The sequence below is a fragment of the Galeopterus variegatus genome, unplaced genomic scaffold, assembly GCF_000696425.1.
Source record: "Galeopterus variegatus unplaced genomic scaffold, G_variegatus-3.0.2 Scaffold116, whole genome shotgun sequence".
Lineage (NCBI taxonomy): Eukaryota > Metazoa > Chordata > Mammalia > Dermoptera > Cynocephalidae > Galeopterus > Galeopterus variegatus.
In genome coordinates, this window is record NW_007726227.1 from 148669 (window position 1) to 171347 (window position 22679).

A 22679-nucleotide genomic window follows, 5' to 3' on the forward strand; every position below is an offset into this window, starting at 1 on the left:
CTCACTCCACCATATGCAAAATCATGACCAACAGGGGTCTGTAGAGCTCCCTGGAGCCAGTTTTAAATTCACAAGGACGGGTGGACCTGGAGATGGGCAGTGCTATCCAGGACTTAGGTGTCACTGAATCTGAGGTCCTAGAAGGAGCCAATCAGGGCTTTCACCACAATTGCCACCCACAGGAGTTGCGGGTCCATAAGAAAGTCAGGCTGCTCTATGAGGTTGGCCATACCTCTGCTCTACAGGGTGGCCAGTAACAACGGCTGCCCAGAAAATGGCTTGTGAATAACAGATATCTGACCAGACTTTTAGTTAAAAAACAAAATCTCTCCATTTACTTCAGCGACCTTCGTGAGTTTCTGGATCTGACTCACAATGGTAGACTTCAGAAGATGCTGGATAACAGTCTGCCTACTTGCTGAAAACAAACCCTCCCAGTTTCTCGCAGCTGATCTGTACTCATTTCTAGAGTCAATAAATATTCCTTAACTTATTTACATTGCTCAGGACAAAAGTTCTGGAGTCTTTTATGATTTATTTCATTCCATCAACCCCATTTCCAATTCATCAGCAAATCCTCTTGGTGTCACCTCTAAAAAACATTCTAAATCCAGCAAGCACCTCATATTATCTGTACTGCTGAGAACGCCACTCAAGTCTCACCACGGGCTTCCTGCCTGGTCTCTCTGCCACCACCCTGACCCATAGAGTCCTTTCTCCACCAAGTCGTTGGACTGATCCTCCCCAAATGTAAATTGGATAATGTTACGCCACAGTTTAAAATTCTCCACTGGCTTCCCCAGGCCCAACATGACCTGCACCTGGCGACCTCTATGAGCCACACGCCTGTCCAAGCAACAGCCCCTTCTTCACCAGGCTCCAAACCGGCCTTTCTGTGACCCTCAAACACAGAGCATGTTCCTGTCTGAACACCTGCTCTTCCTTCCACCTGGGACTCTCTTCTCCTGCATCTCTCTGTGGAGCTGGCTTTATGACTTGGGGTTCCTTTGAGACATTCCCAGGACCACCCTCACTAGGGCTTCTCCACCTTCCGCACCAGGCACCCCCATCCCACCGCCAGATTCATTTCCTACAGAAACTTTTCCTTCCTATTATTTGATCAGTTATTGGTTCACCTGCTGTTTGCCTGCATTTCCCCCCTGCTCTCTGAGCTCTAGGATGGCAGGAACATTTCCTATCTTATTAACCTCTGCATGCCCTGTGCCCACACAGAATAGACAGTCCATATACTGGAAGTCCACATATAACCGATAATTCTGTTTCATGACTATTATGTCTCAAGTTCTGCCCAGGAGTGTCTGCAGTTTCAGTCCACCTTATCTTTGGTGTACCTGGTGGCAAGTTGTGACATTCATCTGTGCATCCATCTGACCACCCAGAACACCCCTCAAATAGTTTCTGGGCACATAGTTCCCGCACCAGGCTACGGGCTGTGTGAACTCTATCTCTGGTCATATGTCCGCCCTCCCCTGCCTGTGTCAAGGGCAACGTCTCACTAAGTCAGTCCCTTATCAAAGATTGATTGATCGTTGACCACGTGCCAGCACTGCTCTTGGGGCTGCGGACACAGCAGGGAATATGCAAAAGAGAGAGTCCCTAGCCTCTGTGGTCACACTGTGCTTTCACTGCTGCTGGGGGTGGGGTGGTCACCATGCACTCTTCTCCCTACTGGCCTTGGCATTGCTCTTATCTTACTCCAGCCTGTGCAGTCGGACCAGCATTTCACAGCATACCCAGGGGCAATGGCTGGCTGGCTGCTCGTGTGGCATGCTCCCTCTGCTCAGAGAGTGACCCAGTGTTCTCAACAGCACCTGGAACCAGAGTCTACATTTCAGTTGGAGCCATTTTCTTCAGAGTGGAATGTAGTTGTATCTTTTCACTGCATCAAACTATCAACTCTTGCAGAGGTACCTTCCATGGAAATCCTTCATAAAACAGTATCTTTTCTCCCACCTTCTCCCTGTGACTGTGACATTGCTTTATTTTTCTTTATAGCATTGACCACCACTTGACATGATACATTGTCTCCCTATTGCACTATCTCACTATACTAACCATCCATCCACCGGTCCTCCTGTCTACCTACATACCTACCAGTCCATCATCTTTGTTGAATATTTAACATCCTCCAGCCCTCTACCAGAATGGCATTTTTTCCACTGCCTAGAACAGTGCCTGGTATATAGTAGACACTCAGTAAACATTTGTTAAATCAATGAAAGAACTTACTGTCCAAAGAAGGACTATAATGAACATTTCCCCCCAGAACACAATACGTGGATTATTACCCTGGCTCTATATTCACAGACGATGAAGAGACAAACCACTTTTTATGAATGTTATTGTGCAAAGACAGGCCTGTATGTCTAAGTGCTAGATAGCCCCAGGCCCCGGGCGCTGGTTACGGCTCATGCCACGGACACTGTCTGTAGCTGCCTGAACCTGTCACAGCCCACACAGTGCCCGTGTATGTGGGGGTTGACAAGAGATAAGACCAGGGAGTGCTCTGGTGGATGCCTGGCTGAAGGAAGACCAGGTGGCAGCCTTCCCTGTGCTGCTGCACACACACGTTCATGACTTGCTGATGTCCTGTGTTCCCTTTATCATGGGAGCTTTCCAGGGTGTTTTTGCCTGGGGTGAAGTTGGAAGGCCATGACTGGAATGCTCTACCTCCTGTAGTTTGGTGTTCAGCTTCTATCTGTGCATGAAGGGCAGGTGTGGAGATGAGGGGTCTCTGTGCTGACTGCTAGGGTGCTGGGGCCCACTGGCAGCTGCTCAGGAGTGGACGTGCATGACCCAGGGTGGCCGGGGCCTGCTGGAAAAATGTGAGCTCAGCAGATGCTGCACGCACTCCAGCATGGGGGGGGGAGGAGGCTTTTGCTGGCCCCCCCTTTCCTTTTCACCTGATCTTGACCCTCTGCTTACTCGATGAGGTGGGTTTTATGGTGACAGGGAGGGGCTGAGCTGTGCAGGGACAGGGAGGGCGGCTGCGATAAAGAGTGAGGGCTTGTATGTAAGACCTTCAACCTAAATCAACTCTGAGCTGGGCTTAAGAGAGAACTTACCCCTTCGGCCCTCAGAGCCTTCCACCTCCCTGGTCCTGTGACTGACACGTTACTCAGCCTCTCTGAGCCTCACTCTCCTCCTCTGCAAGCAGTGTCCTCAGAGACTTATGGTGAGGATCAAACGCGTTAGTGTGTGAAGTGGAGAGCGCCGTACCTGGCACGTGCCTGGCACAAGGTAAGCACCGTAGGTGTGGCTGTTGAAGAGAAACACAGGTAAAACCGGCACCTGCAGCCAGACTGGCTTCTGTCCTTACCCCACTCACCCTGCAAGACAGGTTCACTACTCGGGGGGGGGAGGGGTGCCTGGCTGCCCACACTCTGTACCTCTTCTTATGTTTTCACTAAGGGCTGGCCTGGCTTTGGATCAGTTTGGCATGAGCCCCCCTGACAGATTTCTGAAAGAACCCCACTTGTCTACGATGGGAGGTAGCGTGGGGGTACTGTGTCATGGAGAGAAATGACATTTGTACCCAAACGATGGGCTCTTGGGATGGTGCTCAGCTGCGATGGTTGTAAGATTCTGTGCTCCTTGTACATTAAAAGACTTTGCCAGTACCGAGGACACCCTTTCCAGGGATGTAGGTATTGAGCTGAAACTCACTTTCAAGGAGCAACTGGAGACTCGATTACATGGAAGGAATGTTCATCCCCAGCTGCCAGAGACTACTGCTTTCCTTCTCACATTTCTGGAATAATGCACCTCAGATCTCAGCTACTGCTACCCCCAGGTTTGCTGGACAAAAAAGAAATGACCTCTTTATTTTCTTCTGCACGATTGAAGAGTACTATTTCTGAGCCCCTCTCTTGCAAACCCAAATGTAAGCAACAAAACATTGCCGACATTGCCATGATCGCTCTAAATCATCTCCAATGACCCTACTCTCTACTGATTTGGAAATGGAAACAAACTGGACAGAAGGACTCAGAGGAGTTGCTGAGTATAATGATTTAGAGACTGTCTAGATGATGGAATAGGAAGAGGACAAAAACCCCAATTAACAAATGGGCAAAGATTTGACCAGACTTTCCACCAAAGAAGATGGCAAACGAGCATGTGGAAAGATGCTCAGCGTCACGACTCGTCAGGGAAATGCAAACCAGAACCACAAATGCAAACCACTCACACTCGCTAGAGAGGCTAAAATGAGAACAGCACAGAACAGAACTGATCACACCAAGTGCTGCTGGTGGTGCAGAGCGAGTGGAACCTCACATGCAGTTGGTGGCGATACAGAATGGTTCAGCCACTTCGAAAAGCTGTTTGGTAGTTTCTTACAACATACCTACCATGCAACCTAATTATCACACTCCTGGGTTATTGACCCAAAAGAAATGAGAGCACGTGTTCATCCAAGGACCTATGCCAGACCTGTGTGCATTTTATTATTTGTGTTATGCAATCCCAGGGAAGGTGGCCTTTGAGGCGGCATGTGATACTGCACAGACTTTGTCCTGTAGCCATTCATCTCTGCTTTATGTGACAACCAGGGACCAAAAGCTATGCATTTGGGGTAGGACTGATCAGATTCTTAGTTCTGAAGGAAGAAATGGGTGGGTGGCTCTTGAGTAACCTAAGCCAATTAGGTAACTCTAGTTCCTTAGCCACAATGACTGGTTCAAGGCTGGTCAGGTGACCCAACTTGGCCGAATCAGATTTTTCTTTGCTGATGCTAGGTGAGGGCTGTGGGGTGGGGTGGGGTGAGGTGGGCAAAGGCATGTTCTATTTCTTTCTCTTTCCTGGCCAATGTAGTATGTGTATGTGAGGCCTGAAACTGCCACAGACATTTTTATGCCATGAAAGAAAACTAGTCTGAGGAAGAGAACAGAGGAGATTAGAGACAAGAGAACTATAACAGTGGAGTCGAATCCCTGATGAAACCATACCTGATGTCTATTTTCCTTTACATTTTTCAGAGACACCAATAATTTTCCTTCATTTAAGAAGCCAGTTAGAATTGGAGTTTTTCGTTATCTGAAACTGAAAGCCTCTGAACTAAGTTGGATGTGGATCTGAGAATGGATCTGATTTCAAGAGATCCTTTCAAAGAGGTAAAACAATCTAGAAACAAGTTCTGTGAGCCAGAGTTAAAGCTAACACAGATCTGGCATGAAAAAACAGAGATAATCGAAATGGAGCATCGCAGGGCTGGGCAGGTGACCTTAGTGGAACTGTGGGCCTGGGAACCATCGATCCCGTCAGGGAAGATCAGGTGGAGGACCCTGTTAAGACCTGGCCTTGAGGGGTGGAACAGCCAAGGAACAGAAACCACCAGGGGACAGTGAAGGAGACAGCCTCAGGCAGATGGCCACTTACAAGACTGGGCTATCAAGGGAGCACCGTTTATGCTGCCTGGGCCAACTGGCGGAGCAGTCTCTCACCCAGGCCCAAGTGAGGTCTGAGAATTCGAGCAGAGCTGAGCCTGCAGCTGGGGCTCAAGCAAGTACAGCTGCGCTTCTGATTCAGTTGGTCTGGAACTAGGGCTGGGCATCTGCATCTAACAGGGATCTGCCTCCTGATGCAGGCAGCCTGCTGAAGACACTGGGAGGAACTCAGCTTTACCAGATGGGATAGAAGCCAGTGACTGCTCCAGCTGGACCTGACCCTGGCTTTGGTTCACTCCTAGACCATGACTTCTGGGCTTCTGTTACAGGATCAGATATCAAAGCATTCTGCTTCCTAGGCAAGTCTTCCTCCTGCACCTGCCCTCTTGGTTTCTCCATGAATCACTCAGTCCCTTCCTAGGACCTACATTTCCATTCCTATGGTAGAGACAGGCTTCCAGCCCCTACCCTTAGGTTTGGCAATTAGTGGTGTATGGTTTTCAGCCTTGACTTGTGGTCCTCAGCCCCCAGCCCCTTGGGGAATCCAGATGCTTCTCAGAATGGGAACACAATAAGGGGAGGTGGTGGAATTTGTCTGGGGAACAATACGCTGGAAATCAAGGTGTACAGGGCTGTAAATCAAGCTGTAAACCCGGGTGGTCTGTGGGTCTGCCACTGTGTTTATCAGCTTGCATCCTCCGTCCGTGTGGTGGGAGCAAGAGCCCAGCTGCAGGAGATGCCATCTGATTACAAGAGAAGCTTCCAGTTGTCCACTGGGTGGACTGAGTACTTCCCTCATCCATCTTGAGTCACCCCCATTTTGATGACGCATCCATTCTTTGCGCTATCCCCAAATCCTATACCCCAAACTTCTAAAGGACACATAAAATCTAAGGCTAATAATAAGATTGCAATAATAACATCCGCAGACTTTTAAATCATAGGTTCCCAATGTGGGAAGAGAATGAATTTGACAGTTAGCAGATGTGGGTTCAAATCCAGTCTTTTTTTTTTTGACCGGTAAGGGGATTGCAACCCTCGGCACGGGGTGGTCCGCACCACGCTCAGCCAGTGAGCACACCAGTCATCCCTATGTAGGATCCGAACCCGTGGCCTCGGCGCTACCAGCACCGCACTCCCCCGAGTGAGCCATGGGGCCAGCCCTCAAATCCAGTCTTAACCACTTCATAGACACCCTGCCATCTGGGGGATACAGAATCCCCCAGTATCCATGTCCTTGTCTATAAATAAGGATAATACTATCTTAAAACTCAGTGGGTATATTTCTACAAATATTTATAAAGCATAAAGTGTGGTGCCTACACACTGGAGAAGCTTCATAAATAGTAGCTGTTATTTTTAACATTTGAGGAAATTCCCTAAATGCAAGATGTTCTGGCTCCAGACTTTTAATAGTCTTCCTAGTACTAATACTTGTGTTTCATCTAGGAGAGTTGAGGACGACACCTGACAGGTGACTTATTTTAAAGCCTTTGTCTTGAAATTGTAGCAAATGCTTTATGGACCACTCAGATCTCTCATTTACCATTTCACATACTGCCACCTGCCAGCCCCTATATCTCTCTGTTTGGGGTTTTTCTTTAGGCCCCAAAGTTCACCCTGCCTGTGCCCACCCAGCTGGTATGCTGAAGAATTAATGTCCCTTAAAAGTAGTACTTAACCAATGAATTACGGAAGTTAGTGGATAAATATCCCAGCTCCCTTGCCTCTTATGTGAGATAACTAGCAGCCCCCGTCTCTTCTACACAGAAGAGCTAAATCCCAGTTGCCATGGTGGTAACTCGCTTGCTAACATACTTTTCTTAGCTGCTTCCTCTTCCCGGCTTCACCTGCCCACTGTCCTGCTGGCCTTTTCTGGGATCACCTTTCCAATAAACCACTTGCACTTGAATTTTTCCTTAGAGTCTCCTTCTGGGGAAATCCAAGTGAAAGCAGGTTTCAACTTGGATATGCAACCTCTGGGTGCTGCTCAGGTTTGTGTAAATGAGCCAGCACGGACAGAGTGTTATTTAAAGAGAGGCAAACCCAGCCAAGATTAGAGGGACCTTGCCAAAGAACATTAGGCACATTTTGAGGATGCCAGGAGAGCTGACGTGCTGATGTTGGAGCTCTTCATTATAAACTGGAGCCATCTGCCGGTCTGTAATAACCGGAATATGAAAGTTCTAATCTGGGATGCAGTTAAACTGTTTATTCTCTGTTTGTGGTTATGTATTTAAAGCTTAGCATGCTCTGAAAGGCAGATTTAAATTCATAAGTACATTGTTTTACAAAATTGGCATGAAGCTGTTTCAGTACAATATGCAAAATACATTAGTATGTCGCATCAAGAGCTTCGTGTTTTCTCCTTGTGGTTACTATTCTTTGTTTTTAAATAAAGAAAACTTGTAGGACCGCAGCCTTGTAAATGTCTTGCGGGGATGCCAAGAACCACTCTACAAGCCACTTTTTAAGAAGCAATTTCCTTCTCGTCCCGTAAACTCCCCAAAGCAACTTAGGCGAACATCGAAGTGCTAGATATGTTCGCAAACTGCAAATACAGCAGACATTTAATTACGTTGAATTTATCAAAACCTTAATTGAGACAGGAACTCAAACCTTACAGCTTAATTGCTTTAATTTCAGATGGGTAACAGACTTAGCCATGTTCAGCCCTTCATGCCAGAATGCTCTAGGGAGAGGCCCATGGGTGCTTGCTGGTAATTGTCCCAGCCCAGTGAAAGTGTAGATCACCAGAAATAACTAAGCTAAGTGGGACCCATGGTTGGATTTATTAACCACTTCAATTCCCAATATCCATCCTTTACTGTAACATTCAGCTGCACCAGGTCCACAGCCAGGGAGGGCTTCTCAGTGTGAAAGGCTGGGCGGCTTCTGCTTCTTACTGATGTTTCTTTTCTCCCACTGATCAGGCAGCACAAGAGCAAGTGCCAGTCCTCTGAGACCATCCCTCTCTCAACATCTCATTGTGATTTTCATTTAGAAGACCTTCTCCATGACCTTCCCTTACTGTTGTGTATCCTGTGGCTGGTAATTAAACTGTGGACACCCCAGACTGTTAGATAAGTTTCACCAACCACTTAGTCAAATTATCACAGTGACCCCAGGTGGAATTTGAGGTGAGAACCCCAGGGATTGCTATTTTGAGAGTTGATAACACTGTCTAACTTTTATTGATTTACTGTAAGGACCAGGTGCTATTAATGCCAAAAATGCTATGTTTCATTCTTATTGCAATGCTGGGAAGTAGGTGCACTTATACCCACTCTATAGATGAGAACACTGACGCTTAGAGGGCTTAAGTAACTTCTTCAAAGTCCCACAGCCAGCAAATGGCAGAGTCAGGGTTCAAACCCAGGCCAGTCTGATGTCCCAGTCCATATTCTTTCCAAAACATCATTTTGCTCTCTCTCCAAAGACTGCAGGGATTGTACAAAATCCTGAAAAAGAGAGCTGATGGCTTTAGAAATCTCTAAGTGGACACATGACAAGGAAAGCCAGAAGGAAGGGCTGGCACCCAGAATCATCATGAGGGCTGCCTCTGCCAACAATCATGGTTGCTACTTCTCTCCGTGGTCACACGGGGTTGTGAAATGAGCCAGCAACGGCCTTCTGAGGGGGTAAAGGGACAGATACCAGCCCTTTTTGAAGTTCAGGAAGCAATCTGCCTTTTATGCAGGTGTTCTAACCAAGCTGGTGATAAGCTGCATTGCTAATGGATTACGAGCCACACATGCATCCAAACCATTTAGTCAGGCATTGGTCGCGTCACATTGGCCAGATGCGGCCCAGTCGATTGTTTCATTTCTTTGCATTTTCTCTCCCCCTCTGGACTTGCTCTTGAGTCAAGCTTCAGGAACAAATGACTAATGAACTAGTGACAACACTAAAAACAGCCAGGCTAATAATCATACTGCTAATGGTGACAGTACTAATTAAGAGAGTGCGAACAGCAACACAGTCCTCTGCTGGGTGTGACTCTTCCTCTCTGGAGGTTCCGAGCAGCGTCCACGGCAGCAGGCAGCCAGGAAAATGCAAAGATGGAGACTCTCTCCCTCTCTCTCTCTTTTTGTACTAACTGCAATTATAGGAGACTTAAAAAGCACCATATCGTGGGTCCACAAAATCTAAGGCAAGAGATCACTGACCAAAAAGATGAGAAAAAAGAAAATGTTCAGTCTAGTGAGCTGGGCCAAGGTCAATCGCCACGTATGGAAATAGCTGTCCAGGAGCCCCATCTCAGAAGGAACCCCTGTGGCTTGGGAGCCGATTTCTGACCAGATCAAATCCCTCTACCTGTCACCTGGAAGCAAGTGACACACCAGACAACCCAGGCAGACCAACAGGCATGAAGACGACGGAAGTCAAAAATGGGCTGTGGAGAACAGCAGCTGTGCACCAGAGTAGATCCTGCACAGAGACTGTCAAATCTGCATTAGAGAAATGGCAGCCTGGGTGCCTTGGCCATCTGTCAAAAGGCGGAGAAGCCTGGCAAAGGGTGTGGGAAAGGTGCCAGGAGCTTTCCTTAGCCCTTCAAACCACCAGCCGCTTCCAGCGGGACACTGCTTCATCCACATCGAGGTTGCCGATCACGTGATTAGGGTCACCAAGTTCCTCAATATTACAAGCGGAGTCACCTCAGTGGGCATCTAGAAGTCACTTTTTCTAGAAGACACTGAGGATTGGGTATTTGGGCAGAAAGCTCAGGAACAAGATTCCTATGAAGGCACTGGGCTATCAGAGCCAGTGGGACAGCTGCAAACCCTGCAAACCTTCAGGCACTGCTGTCGCCTCACGCTTGGGTCTTCCCAAGACTTTCCAAAACAGACACTGGCGTTGACATAGAGTACGAACCCCGCGACACTCCCTAGCAGTGGAATAGTCTCCACAGGTAAACTGCAGGCCTGCAAAGCCCCTCATGACCCCAAGAGCAAGCTAAAGCAAACAGAAATACAACACTCCATCTCCGGGAGAAAGGCTGTGTTCTGAACTGTGATGACTGCAAACTGTTCTTAGCAGAAAAATTCTGTCTCTTCTTGTCTCTCACTAGGACGAAATCATCCCTAAGATCGTTTCAGATCATTCTAGTTCAGATCAGTAACATATCAGAATGAGTGTGACACCTTCACATTTGTACCCTGCATCTCTCAGGCTGGTTAATGGTTTACGTGAACCTGGGTTCTCTATATTCCATCAATCTGGAGACCGAATAATGGTGGCTTAACAGTTTCCAGCCACAGCTGGGCCAGCCTCCTGGGGTGTGAGATCCCAAATCACCACTGGGGCCGTGAGGGGTTGTGTTCTAGCAAGACAGTCCCCAACTCAACTCCATGCCTCTCCTTCCCACATGTCATGTTCCACCAGCACGAAGGAGCCGTCTGCCTTACCTGCCCAGCGAAGAGCCCACAGACACCAATGATGCACAGGATATTGAACACCGCCGAGCCCACGATGGTCCCAACGCCCACATCACCCTTGGTGATGAAGACCCCTGAAACACAGACCACATGTCACCCTGGCTGTTGTGGCCAGCTGCATTCCACAGTGGGCATGGGGGACCTATCTAAGCGTTAGACTGTTCTCAGGATCTACAGGAAGTGGCCGAGTATTGGAGCGAGCTTTCTACTCATGAAGGGGAGACTGGCCTGCAGGAGAATGGGCACTGGGTCTGGGGCAGGTTCATGCACAGTGAAAGCAGCCCTTAAATAAAGCAGCAACAGGAGAGTGGGGGGCTGATGTTCTGCTCCTTAGGGCCTCTAGATTCTCATTTCTTATTAGTGGCAGGCAAACTGGAATGGGAGCCACTGTCCCCAGAGCCCTTTTCCTTCAGACAGTGAAGGGCTGAGATATCCCCAGGTCATCACCTACCTATGACTGATGTGAAGAGCTCTGGGGCTGAACTGCCCGCCGCCATGAACGTGGCCCCAGCCACATCTTCACTCAGGTGCAGGCGCTACAGAGAAGCAAAGACAGCACAGGTGAGTTAGGATTTCACCTGAGAACAGAGGTGACTGTGACTCCCCAGGTCCCAAGTCCTGAGATGCGAAGGGCCGGGGCTTCTGTGAGAAGAGGACTGCTGGGACCTGGGCGGGGTGGGGCACAGCCTCTCAGCCTCCCCCTCCCCCTCCCAGAGCTTGGCCACTCCTGTGGGACCCGCTGTGGGGCCAGAGCTCCTCTGACTGTCCTTGTGGGCCAGGATTCAGGATGGGGACTGCATGTCCTCACAAGGCTCTTGAGAAGATCTAGGGGTCCCCATCCCAAACCCCCCTGGGGGCCATGCAGATAACAGGGGGAGCTGAGTGGGCTGGTGTGAGGTCACAAGAAATGCTGGCCCGGGGCAGTGCTGGGCATTCACCTCCTCTCTGCAGGCAGCACTGCTCAGTGCCCTCAGTGCTGCCAGACATGCTGATTTTCAAGGAAATGCCAATAACCCAGATTTTTATGTAAAATATCCTGATTTTTGTCAATACTATGCTGATCTCAGGCTAAATAGGGCTCGTGGTAACCAGTTTGCAAGCCTTTATTCCAGGATATGGTGGCTTTTGGGAGTGTGGCATTAGAGGTGACCCCCTTGAAACCCACTCCCCATCTTTTTTTTTTTTTTTTTCCTTTTTGTCTTTTTTCGTGACTGGCAACGAATCGCAACCCTCAGTGTCGCGCCCGTACCAGACCGGGACCGGCAACGGGATCGCAACCCTCGGTGTTGTGCCCGCACCTCGCTCAGCCAGTGAGGGGCCGGTCTGCATGTGGGATCCGAATCCTCGGCAGGAGCGCCGCTGCGCTCCCAAGCGGCACACTGTAGCAGTGCGCCACTGGGCCGGCCCCCTACTCCCCATCTTTGACGCAGGCTTGAAATCCTGAGGTAGGTGAGCAGGAGAGGGGGCTGGAGACTGAGCAGAAAGTGATGAGACATCTGCCTTGCCAGGACAGTCCTTCCCAATGTATTCTCCGGGTCACCCTGCTTGTTAAGGCAAAAGGCGATTTGCAGGAACATGACTGTTGACTGAACGGCTGAACTTCACATGGGTGCTGAGGAGACCCTGAGACGGAAGTACTGATACCTCCAGGTTGAGAGGTGTGAGGGGTGCTGGAGAGCTCCCGTCTCATGGGCAATGGAGTCTGTGAGGAGCACAGCCCACCACCGAGCTCGGGGCTCCTTGTGTGGTTAGCCAAGGTTTACAGGAGACACCAGCCTGGCACTGCTGTGGTTCCCCAGCTGGGCTCCCCATGGCGTATTAGTTGGAGTGTCCAAACCTTGGGCTCACATCCAGCTCCTCTCTCTCCTTCATCCAGTAGTTTGTTTCTTTCTCCATATCTCCCTCTTTCATCCTAATTCACTTTAGCCCTGGCAATATCTCGCTGGCCTATGACAATTGCCAGCGGGGGGTCTTCTTGCCTGTGAACTCCTTCTGTCTACCATCGGAGTCTTCAGAGCCTGCCCCAGCTCCCTCCTGAGCACTGAACAATCCCCAGAGCTCCAGCCTGACATCCGGGGCCCCCACATGCAGATACCAGCCCCTGTTATTATGTCTCAGACCTTCTCTGACCCATACGCTTCCTGGAAATGCTTTGCCACAGAGACCTTCCCTCCAAGAGCTGCTCCAATCCTGCCCCTGCACAAGCCCCTGCCCCGTCCCCCGGCAGAATCAATCTCTCTCTCCCCCACTCTCTCTCTGCATTTCTAATTCCACACCTTTTCATCCAGCCCCCATGTGTATCATTCTGGAACTGCTCTGTGGCCTATGAGCCCTCCCATGGCAAGGACCACGCTGTGTTTTATGTACTTTCCTCCCCAGCCCTTAGCACAGAGCATGGCCCAGGCAGAGCCCAGCTCAGCGTTTATAGTCATGGAGTGGACGGTGTCCCATGCCCCATCATCACATCAGCCACTGCTCAGAACGTCCCCCTGCTGCCCTAGAAACCTCCACACGGCTCCCACCCTCCCCACTCGACTTCCTTTTCTCTGCATAAGCCTCTGCTTGACCAGGGCTAGCGCCTCATGGTCTTGGGAGATGCCACATCGTTCCCCTGGCAGAGCTTTTGCTCACACTGGCTGTTCTTGAAATGTCTCTCCCTTCTCTGCCTCAGTGCAGCCAAATCCGTCGGCGGTGGCTCATGGGATTTTTCAACACTCTGGACACCTTCACATGGGATGAAACCTCCTGGCTGTCCAAAATCTAGAGACTATTGCTTCACACCAGGAGAAACCGAGGTCCGGGCAGGTGGAGAAGCTGACGTAGAGCAGATGCTTTGCAAATACGAGGCCAAGCCCACCTGTCGCTTGGGCTTACAGCCTTTATCCTTCTTTCTCTCTTCCATGACCTTTGCCTGGCCTCCCCTGACCTCACATGTTTTTCTGACTTCAGCTTTAAAGTTTTTGAGACTGGGTGAGAGTTCCCCCACTGCAGCTATGATTTGTTCAACAGTGTGGACTTCCCTGCACAACGCACCCTTCACAACAGCTGAAAACAACACTCGCTTGAGTTTCTCTGTCCCACCCCCAGCTTTAGTCTATGGCAACCATTCAACACACTATCAAATCACAGGAAGGTGCTTAGGGAAAGCAAAGGGGATAAACACAGTCCTGGGCCAGAAGCCCCCCAGGCCACGGTGGGTGGACTCACCACGATCCTCTAATCTTGTGAGAAAGTGCGACTCCAGGGAGAATTGATCCCAGTCCCTGGGAGGAGGTAAACACGTCTGGTCTCTAAACATGTAAACTCTGTCCTTGTCCCACCCACCCTTCACAGACATGTTTCCTCAGCAATTAAGGTTGTTTAAGGCGTGTGGAGCCCGTCTGTGTCTGCAGGAGACGGGCGTGGGGCACCCTCTCTTGTTAGGTTGATCTTGCTCGTAAGACCAGACGCGGGGTGGGAGCAGGGAGAGCTGGGGAAAGGTGGTCCCTCTTCTGTGTCCAGCCCTCCCTGTGGCCATGGGTCCTGGAGGTGGAGCCAGTTCTAACAAAACCATGGCCAAGACCAAGCTTGTCTCTGCATAGTGTAGTGGTGACAAGCTGATGACTCGGGCTCAGGCTGACTTGTGTTCAGATCGTGACTCTGCCCCTAACTAGCTGTGTGACCTGGGGCAAGGTGCTCAACTTCTCTGAGCCCCAGTTTCCTTGTTTGTCCCTCAAGGGGAGATAACAGCAGTCATGTGGCAGAGCTGTCGGGATGACTGAAGGGACCAAGGGGCACATTCACACCGCTCCCTTAGCAACGGGGCCAGTTTCTGGCATCTCAGAGACCCAGGACAAATAACATTTCCCCCATTAAACATTTTCTTTTCTTTCCCTCCCCTTTTAAACTTTTTGTCAAAAAACTCATCCCGGCTCTCTTTTCCTGCCATTTGCCGGCTCTTTGATTGCTTCTTCCAACAAGGGCGTGACTGTTTCCTCGATTGAGTAGAACACGAGCTGACATGGCACTTCCATTTCTAGAGCATAATAACTTTGCTATGAACAATAAAAAAAGTTGCCTGAGAAAAATAGAGAGTCGTTTTTCTTTGCAAGAAGAATAAGCCACCAAATGGTGGTATTTCAGGGATCACAAATGACCTCAATTTCAAATGCTGAACACCTCCTCCCTTGGGCATAAGGGGACCCTCCTCCCGGGGGAGTCACTTTCACAGCGGGCTCCCACGCCTGCCACTGTGCCTCTCAGCTGATCCCACCTCACCTTCCTTCTCCTACCGCCACTGCCTAGAGGGACCCACTCCTGTGGCCTTTCTAGGGTTATGTTGGAATGATTTTTATTTAAAGTACGAAAAACTAAAAAACTTCCAGGATGTAGAAAAAACTACTTAAGTTTGTGGTCCTCAGAGTGTGGTTTCTGGACCAAGAAGCTACAAAATCATCTGAAACCTTATTAGACATGCAAGTTCTGATCCCCTTCCCCCAGCCCCCCAAGATCCTGGGAGGAGGGAGAAGACAAGTAGAAGGCAACAAAGTTTGAGAACTACTGGCTTGAGGAAGCTGGACTTCCAGACGGGAGGTATGTCTGGGAGAGATCCCTCTGAAAACCGGGATTCTGAATTTAGAAAAATAATAAAAGGGAAAGCTTCCAGATAAAGGAAACTACATTTCAAAACAGACAATGAGATGAAAGAGGGAAGAGAATAAAAGAGTCCCAGATCTGCTAACTATTTTTTGATGAAAGGGATTTAACTTGCTGTTCAGCCTGGCGTTCACTGCAATGATTTCTAACAGGCGCCCTTTCCTGATCTCTGTGCCCAGTTCTTTCATCCCAGCGCCCTCTGGGCCTTGGCTTACAGCACTTGGGTATGTAGAGAGAGCAAGTGTGGCGGAGGTGTGTGGCTGGAGGTGTCGCACCCTGTGAGGACCTCATGCATTGCCAAAGGAGGGTTCTGGAAGCAGAAGGAAATGATGGAGAGAAAGGTGTAGGAAGCGGCAGGGAGAAAGGAAGAGCAGGGTTAAAAGAGGAGAAGAAAATGGGGAAGCAGAACACAGCACCATCGGTTACGGCCAAACGGAGCGGGGAAAGCTGCTTGTGTGGGTTCAAGTCCGACGATGGATCGGTGTCAGGAAGTGCTAAGCGGACGGAGTTTGGGGGCTAACATTGTCCATTGTTCCCAGGCATGCTCATGCCTGGCCTTCCTGCCCCACCTGGTGTGCCAGGGCAACCCAAGACCTCAGCGAGGAGGCTGGGACAGTACCAGGGTACAGGCCCTGTCCTGACCCCGGCTCAGGCACTCTGAGCATACGAGGCACATACCTCGCAGATCTTTTCCAAGGAGGGGACGAAGAAGTCATCACACACTATGGCCAGAGCGTAGAACATGTACATGGCCTGGAAGAGAGAAGAGGAGAAAGAGTTAGAGTTTGGCACAGCAGGGGGTGAGGGTCTGGCCACCTTCTGCTTCAACAGTGTCCTCTGTCATCATGAATTGCACGTCTTACTCAGAGTAAGCACAAGGTCTTTGCAATGCTCGCGAGACCCCACGTGACCTGGCCCCGGCTTCCTCTCTGACCTCATGGTCTGCCATTCTCCTCTTGTCCACCTCCTAGCTCCCCAAACATGCCAGGGATGCTTGCCTCAGGGTCTTTGCTCGTGCTGTTCCCTCTGCCCAGAACACCTTCCCCCGCACATATCCTCTTGGCTCACTCCATCATGCCCTTCAGGTCCCTGCTCAAATGCCAACCTAACTATCCTCCCTCCCATTTCTCTCTATCCCATTTATCTGGCTTTTTCTTTTCTTTTTTTTTTAATATGTTACATATTAAATTAATTTGTCACCTGTCTTCCCCACTAGAAGTCCTCTAGGATATGAACGTTTCCTTATAGGATTATTGCCATACCCCAGCACTCAGCATATGGCCTGGTACATAGTAGGTGATCAATAAAGATATGTGGGATGAAGGAATAAATAAATGAGCACTTCTAGCTGAACCGGTTTACTCCCCTGGTCCCTGCAGGACAACTTGTGCAAACCTGCTTCCACATCTTGGTCAGCTATGACCAGGAAATCCCCTGGAATTCTGGCAAGAAACTCCATCTCTATCTTACCCAGCCCTATGTTTCCCCTCTAACTAGTGAAATCTTATTTGGATTCCAGTGTTGGCTGACCACCCAGCATCCACCCAGCACTCCTTCCTAAGGGGACCCCAATTTTATCCAAATATCCATCCACTATGCCCCATGCAGAAGGTGACCCCACCCTTTTCTTCAGGAGTAGAAACAACCGGCCAATCAGGGAGCAGTACCCTCTAATGATGGCTATTGGTTCAGAGGTGGGCACATGACCTGGGCTGGCCCAATCAGATAGCAGGAAAGGCTTTATAATCCTTGCCAAAGGGAGCATTTCCACTATCTGTTGCTGGCTGAGGACAAAGAAGCTGGAGCTCTAATTGACACTGGCAACCATATTGAAGGAAATCTGACTTGAGATAAAGTTGACCCTGAGTCAGAAAGCACCTGAGCCCTTAATGACATCACTGAGCCACTGATCATGTGGCACTAGAGCCCACTCTGCCTCTTAGACTTCATAACATACCATAAGCATTGTTGAGGCCAGTTTGAATTGGAGTTTCCCTGTTACTTGCAGCCCAAAGCATCTAATGAGAGAGGTTCTAGTTTTAACACCCTCAGCAGTGACATCTCTTTCATTGACTGACCTCCCAGCATCTTTTTCTTTTGAGAACTGCTCCACAGAATGGGTCCTTCAGTCACACATGCCCTCCTGATCACCACAGGGCACAGGAACATGAGCCAAGCTGGCTACCAGAACAGCCCACTCCCTGTCACACAGTGGAGGGTGGGAAAAAGGTCTGTAAGGGGCCAAGCAGGGATTCATAGAGAAACTAGGGAAAAGGGGCTCTCTTCTTATGAGCTATAAATACTCCTGAGTCTGGAGCTGCTAGAAGCAGCTACCATATACAGAGAGCTTGCTTGAGAATGCTGCTCACACAGTAAGAAGCCAAACCAAGAGATAGGGCGGAAACACACACACACACGTGCATATGCACACACGTGCACACACACAGGTGCCAATGACACCATGTGAATCCTGGATTCAGCTCAGTCTGAAAACAAAGTGGACTTTTTAAATTCATGAGCCAATAATATGTCCTTTACTCTTAAGCTGATTTGAGTTTCCGTCACATGTAACTGTCCTTCATGAAGCCTTCTGTAGCAATCCAAGCATGAAATAATCTCTCTCGCCTTTGACTCTTGGCAGCTGCACTAATTGAGCCACCCCATTCCCCTTTGTGTAAGCTTATTTTCTTTTCACATGTATGTGTTTGGTCTCTTCCACCAGATTGTAAGATTCTAACATGCACCTTAATACTCGATTGCATGGAAATATCAGACAAATGTACACAGACATATGCACCAGTGATATTCATTCCAAAAACACTGACTATAATAAGTTATCAAAACCTAACAAAATATACCATCGGGGATGGGTTTCATAAATTATGATTTGTCATTTAATGAAATATGTAAATCCATACTCATTGACAAGAAAAGGCATTCATAATACATTGCTAAATGGAAAAATGTTATAAAATAGTATTACAATCTCTTTTTTGTTAAATTACCTGTGTACATGTGTGTCTACACACACACTTATATAAGTATATTTGCATATAAGAGTTTGTAAGGCCATCAGTCAAAATAATAACCATGTTTCTCCCTCAAAAAAAAAAAAAGGTAGAGTTGGTGTGACTCTATCCATATTTTACAAGCCTTATCTGTATTTTCCATTCAGAATTTGTGTTTCTTGTGTGATTTTTGTAGGTGGTAGGAGATTTTACAGGAGAAGACTCTTATACTTAATCTCTGAAGAGCCTGGGATGCCTGGCATGCAGAGAAACTTCAAGAATAACTTCTTATTCACTGATCTATTCATAATCTGTACAAAATTATTTGACTGTGGGTTTTTTTAAATGTCCATGTAAAAATAATCAATGCTGTATTTTACAGCCTTGTGGATAAGTCAAAAAACACGTTCCCAAATTTCAATGGACTCAAGCTCTCTTTTGCTTTATGACTTGCTGATCAGTCATATATGGGTTTTAATATTATCTTTGAAAGAACACCCAAATTCAGTAATTGGAAGACAGATCATGCATCTGTGGATTAACCAAGATCTAAATGAGCTGTCCATAGCTGGTATATTCAACTCACTGAAACAGCCAACGTTGCTTAGGAGTCCATAAACCATCTAACCACGAATACATTTCAATATTAAGTATCAATCCTGTTTCAAGGCAAGAAACTCCATCTAATACACTGTAATATCAACACTTGGATCGGGGTGCGAAATGAATAGATCTGCCAAGCTCTCAGTACTTTTGAGGGTGATGGCTATTGAAAGCCACGTCAGTTTCTGTGCACAAGGCAGAGTGAGGTGGGGTCGCCTGCTGTCAATCACATGCCCTGAGACAAAGTGGAGAGGCCTGCAAGGCGATGGGGCTCCTTGCCAGCTGCAGAGCCCCTGCTGGCATCTGAGGGTAGGTCTGCCACTTAGGTTACAAAAAGCTCTGTTCTAACTCTCTCCCATGTTACCCACTGGAAAACAAGTTACTCCTGGAAAAACAGACAAAACAGCACAAGCAAACAACAAAGGAGCAAAACAAAGGTATAAAGTGAAACCTTAAGATGCAGAAAGCCTATTGGAAGTGTGACATCGACAGTACTATCAGTACGACTGGTGCAAATATTTTTAAAAGAGTAAGGCATTTTAAGATTAATTTGACCACTCCTATATTTCCAAAGGATATAACAATATCATTGATGATGGTGATGGTGATAATAATAATGATAATAATATTATCTGCCACTGTTTGTTGAGCTGGGAATTCCAGGCACACTCTAGGTACTTTACAAGGACTATCTCACTTAATTTTTCCATCTTCCATTGGAGACAGGGAGTTACTGGTCCCATCTCCCTGACAACTCAGAGAGTGTAGTGACTTGTCCAAAGACACATGGCTTGCACATGGCAGGGCTTAGATTTGACCCTAGGACTCTCTCCAAGCCTTCCCATGGAGCTCAGCTGTCTCCTCATACAGAGTCATTCTGATTCACCCCCCCTTGGCCAGTTTTTTGGATTTTCAGCTGACCCACTGATAAGCTGTCTCCTCCAACTGTACAGAGGGAGGGACATTTTCAGAAACCCTGCTGTACACTTTTTGGGGCTGCCTGTAAGAGCCATTGATGTTCTTTATTATTATTATTATTATTATTATTATTTTTAGAAGGTGCGCTACAAAATACAAGACAGATTTAAACTCTCAGAAATGCCCGAAGGTGCTCTAATGCACCCTGGAATCCAACCCCGCGGCTTTGCTATGGCGACCACAACAAGTGAATGTGGAGAGGGCATGTTCTGGAAATGCCAAGGGAAGGGGTCTGAGAACAGAGAGGGGTTATTTTGGAGCTTTGACTTGGGTCTCATGACCACAGGGGCTTCTCTTTCCTGGGAACTTATCAGAGCCCTCGGTGGGGGAGTCTGTGCTTTGGTGTTGATCATGTGTGGCTAGACCATGAGCCGTGTCTTATGCTCCCATGTCTGGCCTCACTCCTCTTGAAGGGCAGCAGCTGTGCCCTTCATACGCTCATATCCACCCCACCCAAGAGAGCACTTGCGCAGAATGAGGCTCTGTTTATATGCAGCGAAGAGATTCCAAGGAGGGTGGTGATCATGGAGCGGCTGAGGTCACCTCTGGAATCCAGCAAGGTAAATGCCCAAGTATCAATGACTGGGCACAAGCAGCTGCTTGAAGAGAGGTGGCATGGAGCCTTGGAGGAAGCCAGGGTAGGGTGAAGGATCTTGCATCAGTCCTGCACTTAACACATCCAAGCTGTGTGAGGCTGTGACTCTTCTTACCTCGCTTAGCCTTCAACATGAGACTAGTTATAGCATGCTCTCTGGTTAGCTTCCGAGGATGTTGAGAGAAGCACATGGAAACAAATGAGCAAAAGAGCTTAGACACAGCGAGGCACCTCATGCACAGTTGCTGTTGCAGCAGGACACACCCAAGCTAGCCAGCTGGAGGACACATGTGGAGCAGAGCCGAGTCACTCCAGCTGAGGCTGTCAGAGATCGGCCGACAAGGAGCAAACCCCCAGACCTGGGGGAGAACAGCTGAGACTGGCCCGGCCCAGCCCAAGTTTGATAGGTCAGATGAACCCCAAAGACCCTTGAGCCAAGTAACTGTTTATCATTGTACATCACCGAGGTCGAGAGGCCATTTGTTACACAGCATTATTGTGGCAATATGTTGATTTGTCCTTTGATGCACAGATAACAGATACAGCCAAGATAATAAAAAGGGTTGTAATAAAAACACCAATAATGAGTAATTTCCAAGAAAACAGACTTAAAAAGTTCCAGAGAGACAAGATGACAAAGTAGATCTTCCAGGGGTCACCAGGACCACATTCTCTTCTCTCAGCTGAAATAATATTTATATGTGGAAAGCATACACTATCCAGAGGCCACAAAAGAAAACTCTATTCTGAGGCCATCATGCCTTAGGATTTGAAGAGTGACTTATTCATTTATTCAAGAATAATGTGTGGAGTGCTGACTTGAAACCATGCAGTGCTTGGTGGGAAGAGTCTAAAACTTAGTAAGTTACTATCCTGGGACAAAGAAGAATGACTTGAGGCCCAGTTGGAAGTACCCAAGTTAAGTGGCTCACCTTAACTCAGCATGAAGACCCCAGGATAGAGTTTTACAATGTGGCAGACACTGTTGGTAGCCCATCCATTAGCCAGTCACCCTTTTATATTGCAAACACAGCTCCCATGGTGTTCTGAGTGACAATATGTTCAGCTTTTCTAGCTCCCTAGAATTAGCTATGGCCATTTGACACCATTTTAGCCCATGAGAATAAGACACAGATCCAACTAAAGTCACCCTTTCTTCATGCCTTGAACTTAGATGTGATGTCTGGAATGGCAGCAGCCATTGTATGACCATGAGACAACAAACACGAGGATAAACACCACCATGCCAAGGATGGCAGAGCCCCGAGGACACCACTCACCTTCTGCGCTAACGCCTGAAACCACCTCCCTGTACTTATGTGAGAAAAGGGATTCCTTATTGTGTCAGTCAGGGTTTCTGTACTTGCAGCCACGTGCCCCCCTAACTGATCTGGGGCACAGAAGATATTCTGCTGGGCAGGGGTAGTGAACGAAGTCAGTGAGGGAAAGAACTGGCCACTAACCTAGGATTTTGAAAGATAAATATTACCTTATCAGGCAATTTCAGTTGGGACTAATGAAATTAGAGAACTTTGGCTACAGTGATTAAACTGAAAAATGCCAGGGTAACAGGAGGTCCTCATGGCCTGTGACTTAACGGCAATAAACAGGCTCTAGCTGAAATGCTGATATACACAGGGCTTCTGAATTGTGAGGGCAAATGTATTTGAACAGTGTGACTCTAACCCTGCTGTTTTATGTGGCGTCTACAGTCAGTGGTTTTCACAGACAATTTCTTTTTACTACATCACCTGCACTCCTGTCTCCCTGTCTTTAATTCAGTGAAGGTAGTTCTGGAAAAGCAATTCCTAGGGAAGATCTATAGATCTCCGGCCTTGGTGGAAATTGTTCTAAATCTCCCAGGGAATATGGTTTGAATAGTAGTAAAGAAAAAAAAAAAAAAAAGGCCTTCCTTTTCCTTCTCTGTCTTTTTCATCGTTTCAAGTGATCACATATAATTAGGCTTGGAGAAAAAAGGTTATTTCTTCTAAAGTCACCCCCCCCCCCCCCCAAA

General features: G+C 48.1%; 1 protein-coding gene across 1 annotated transcript in view; it reads right to left on the bottom strand.

Moving 5' to 3' along the window:
• The window catches only part of SLC24A3 (solute carrier family 24 (sodium/potassium/calcium exchanger), member 3), a 406199-nt gene that overhangs the window by 119258 nt on the left and 264262 nt on the right, over positions 1-22679 (bottom strand). The window contains exons 3-5 of the mRNA XM_008587241.1: positions 16160-16234; positions 11298-11382; positions 10817-10920 (exon numbers count right to left, since the gene is read on the bottom strand). Of these exons, the coding sequence (XP_008585463.1) occupies positions 10817-10920; positions 11298-11382; positions 16160-16234 (264 nt within the window). The remainder of the gene's footprint in view (positions 1-10816; positions 10921-11297; positions 11383-16159; positions 16235-22679) is intronic.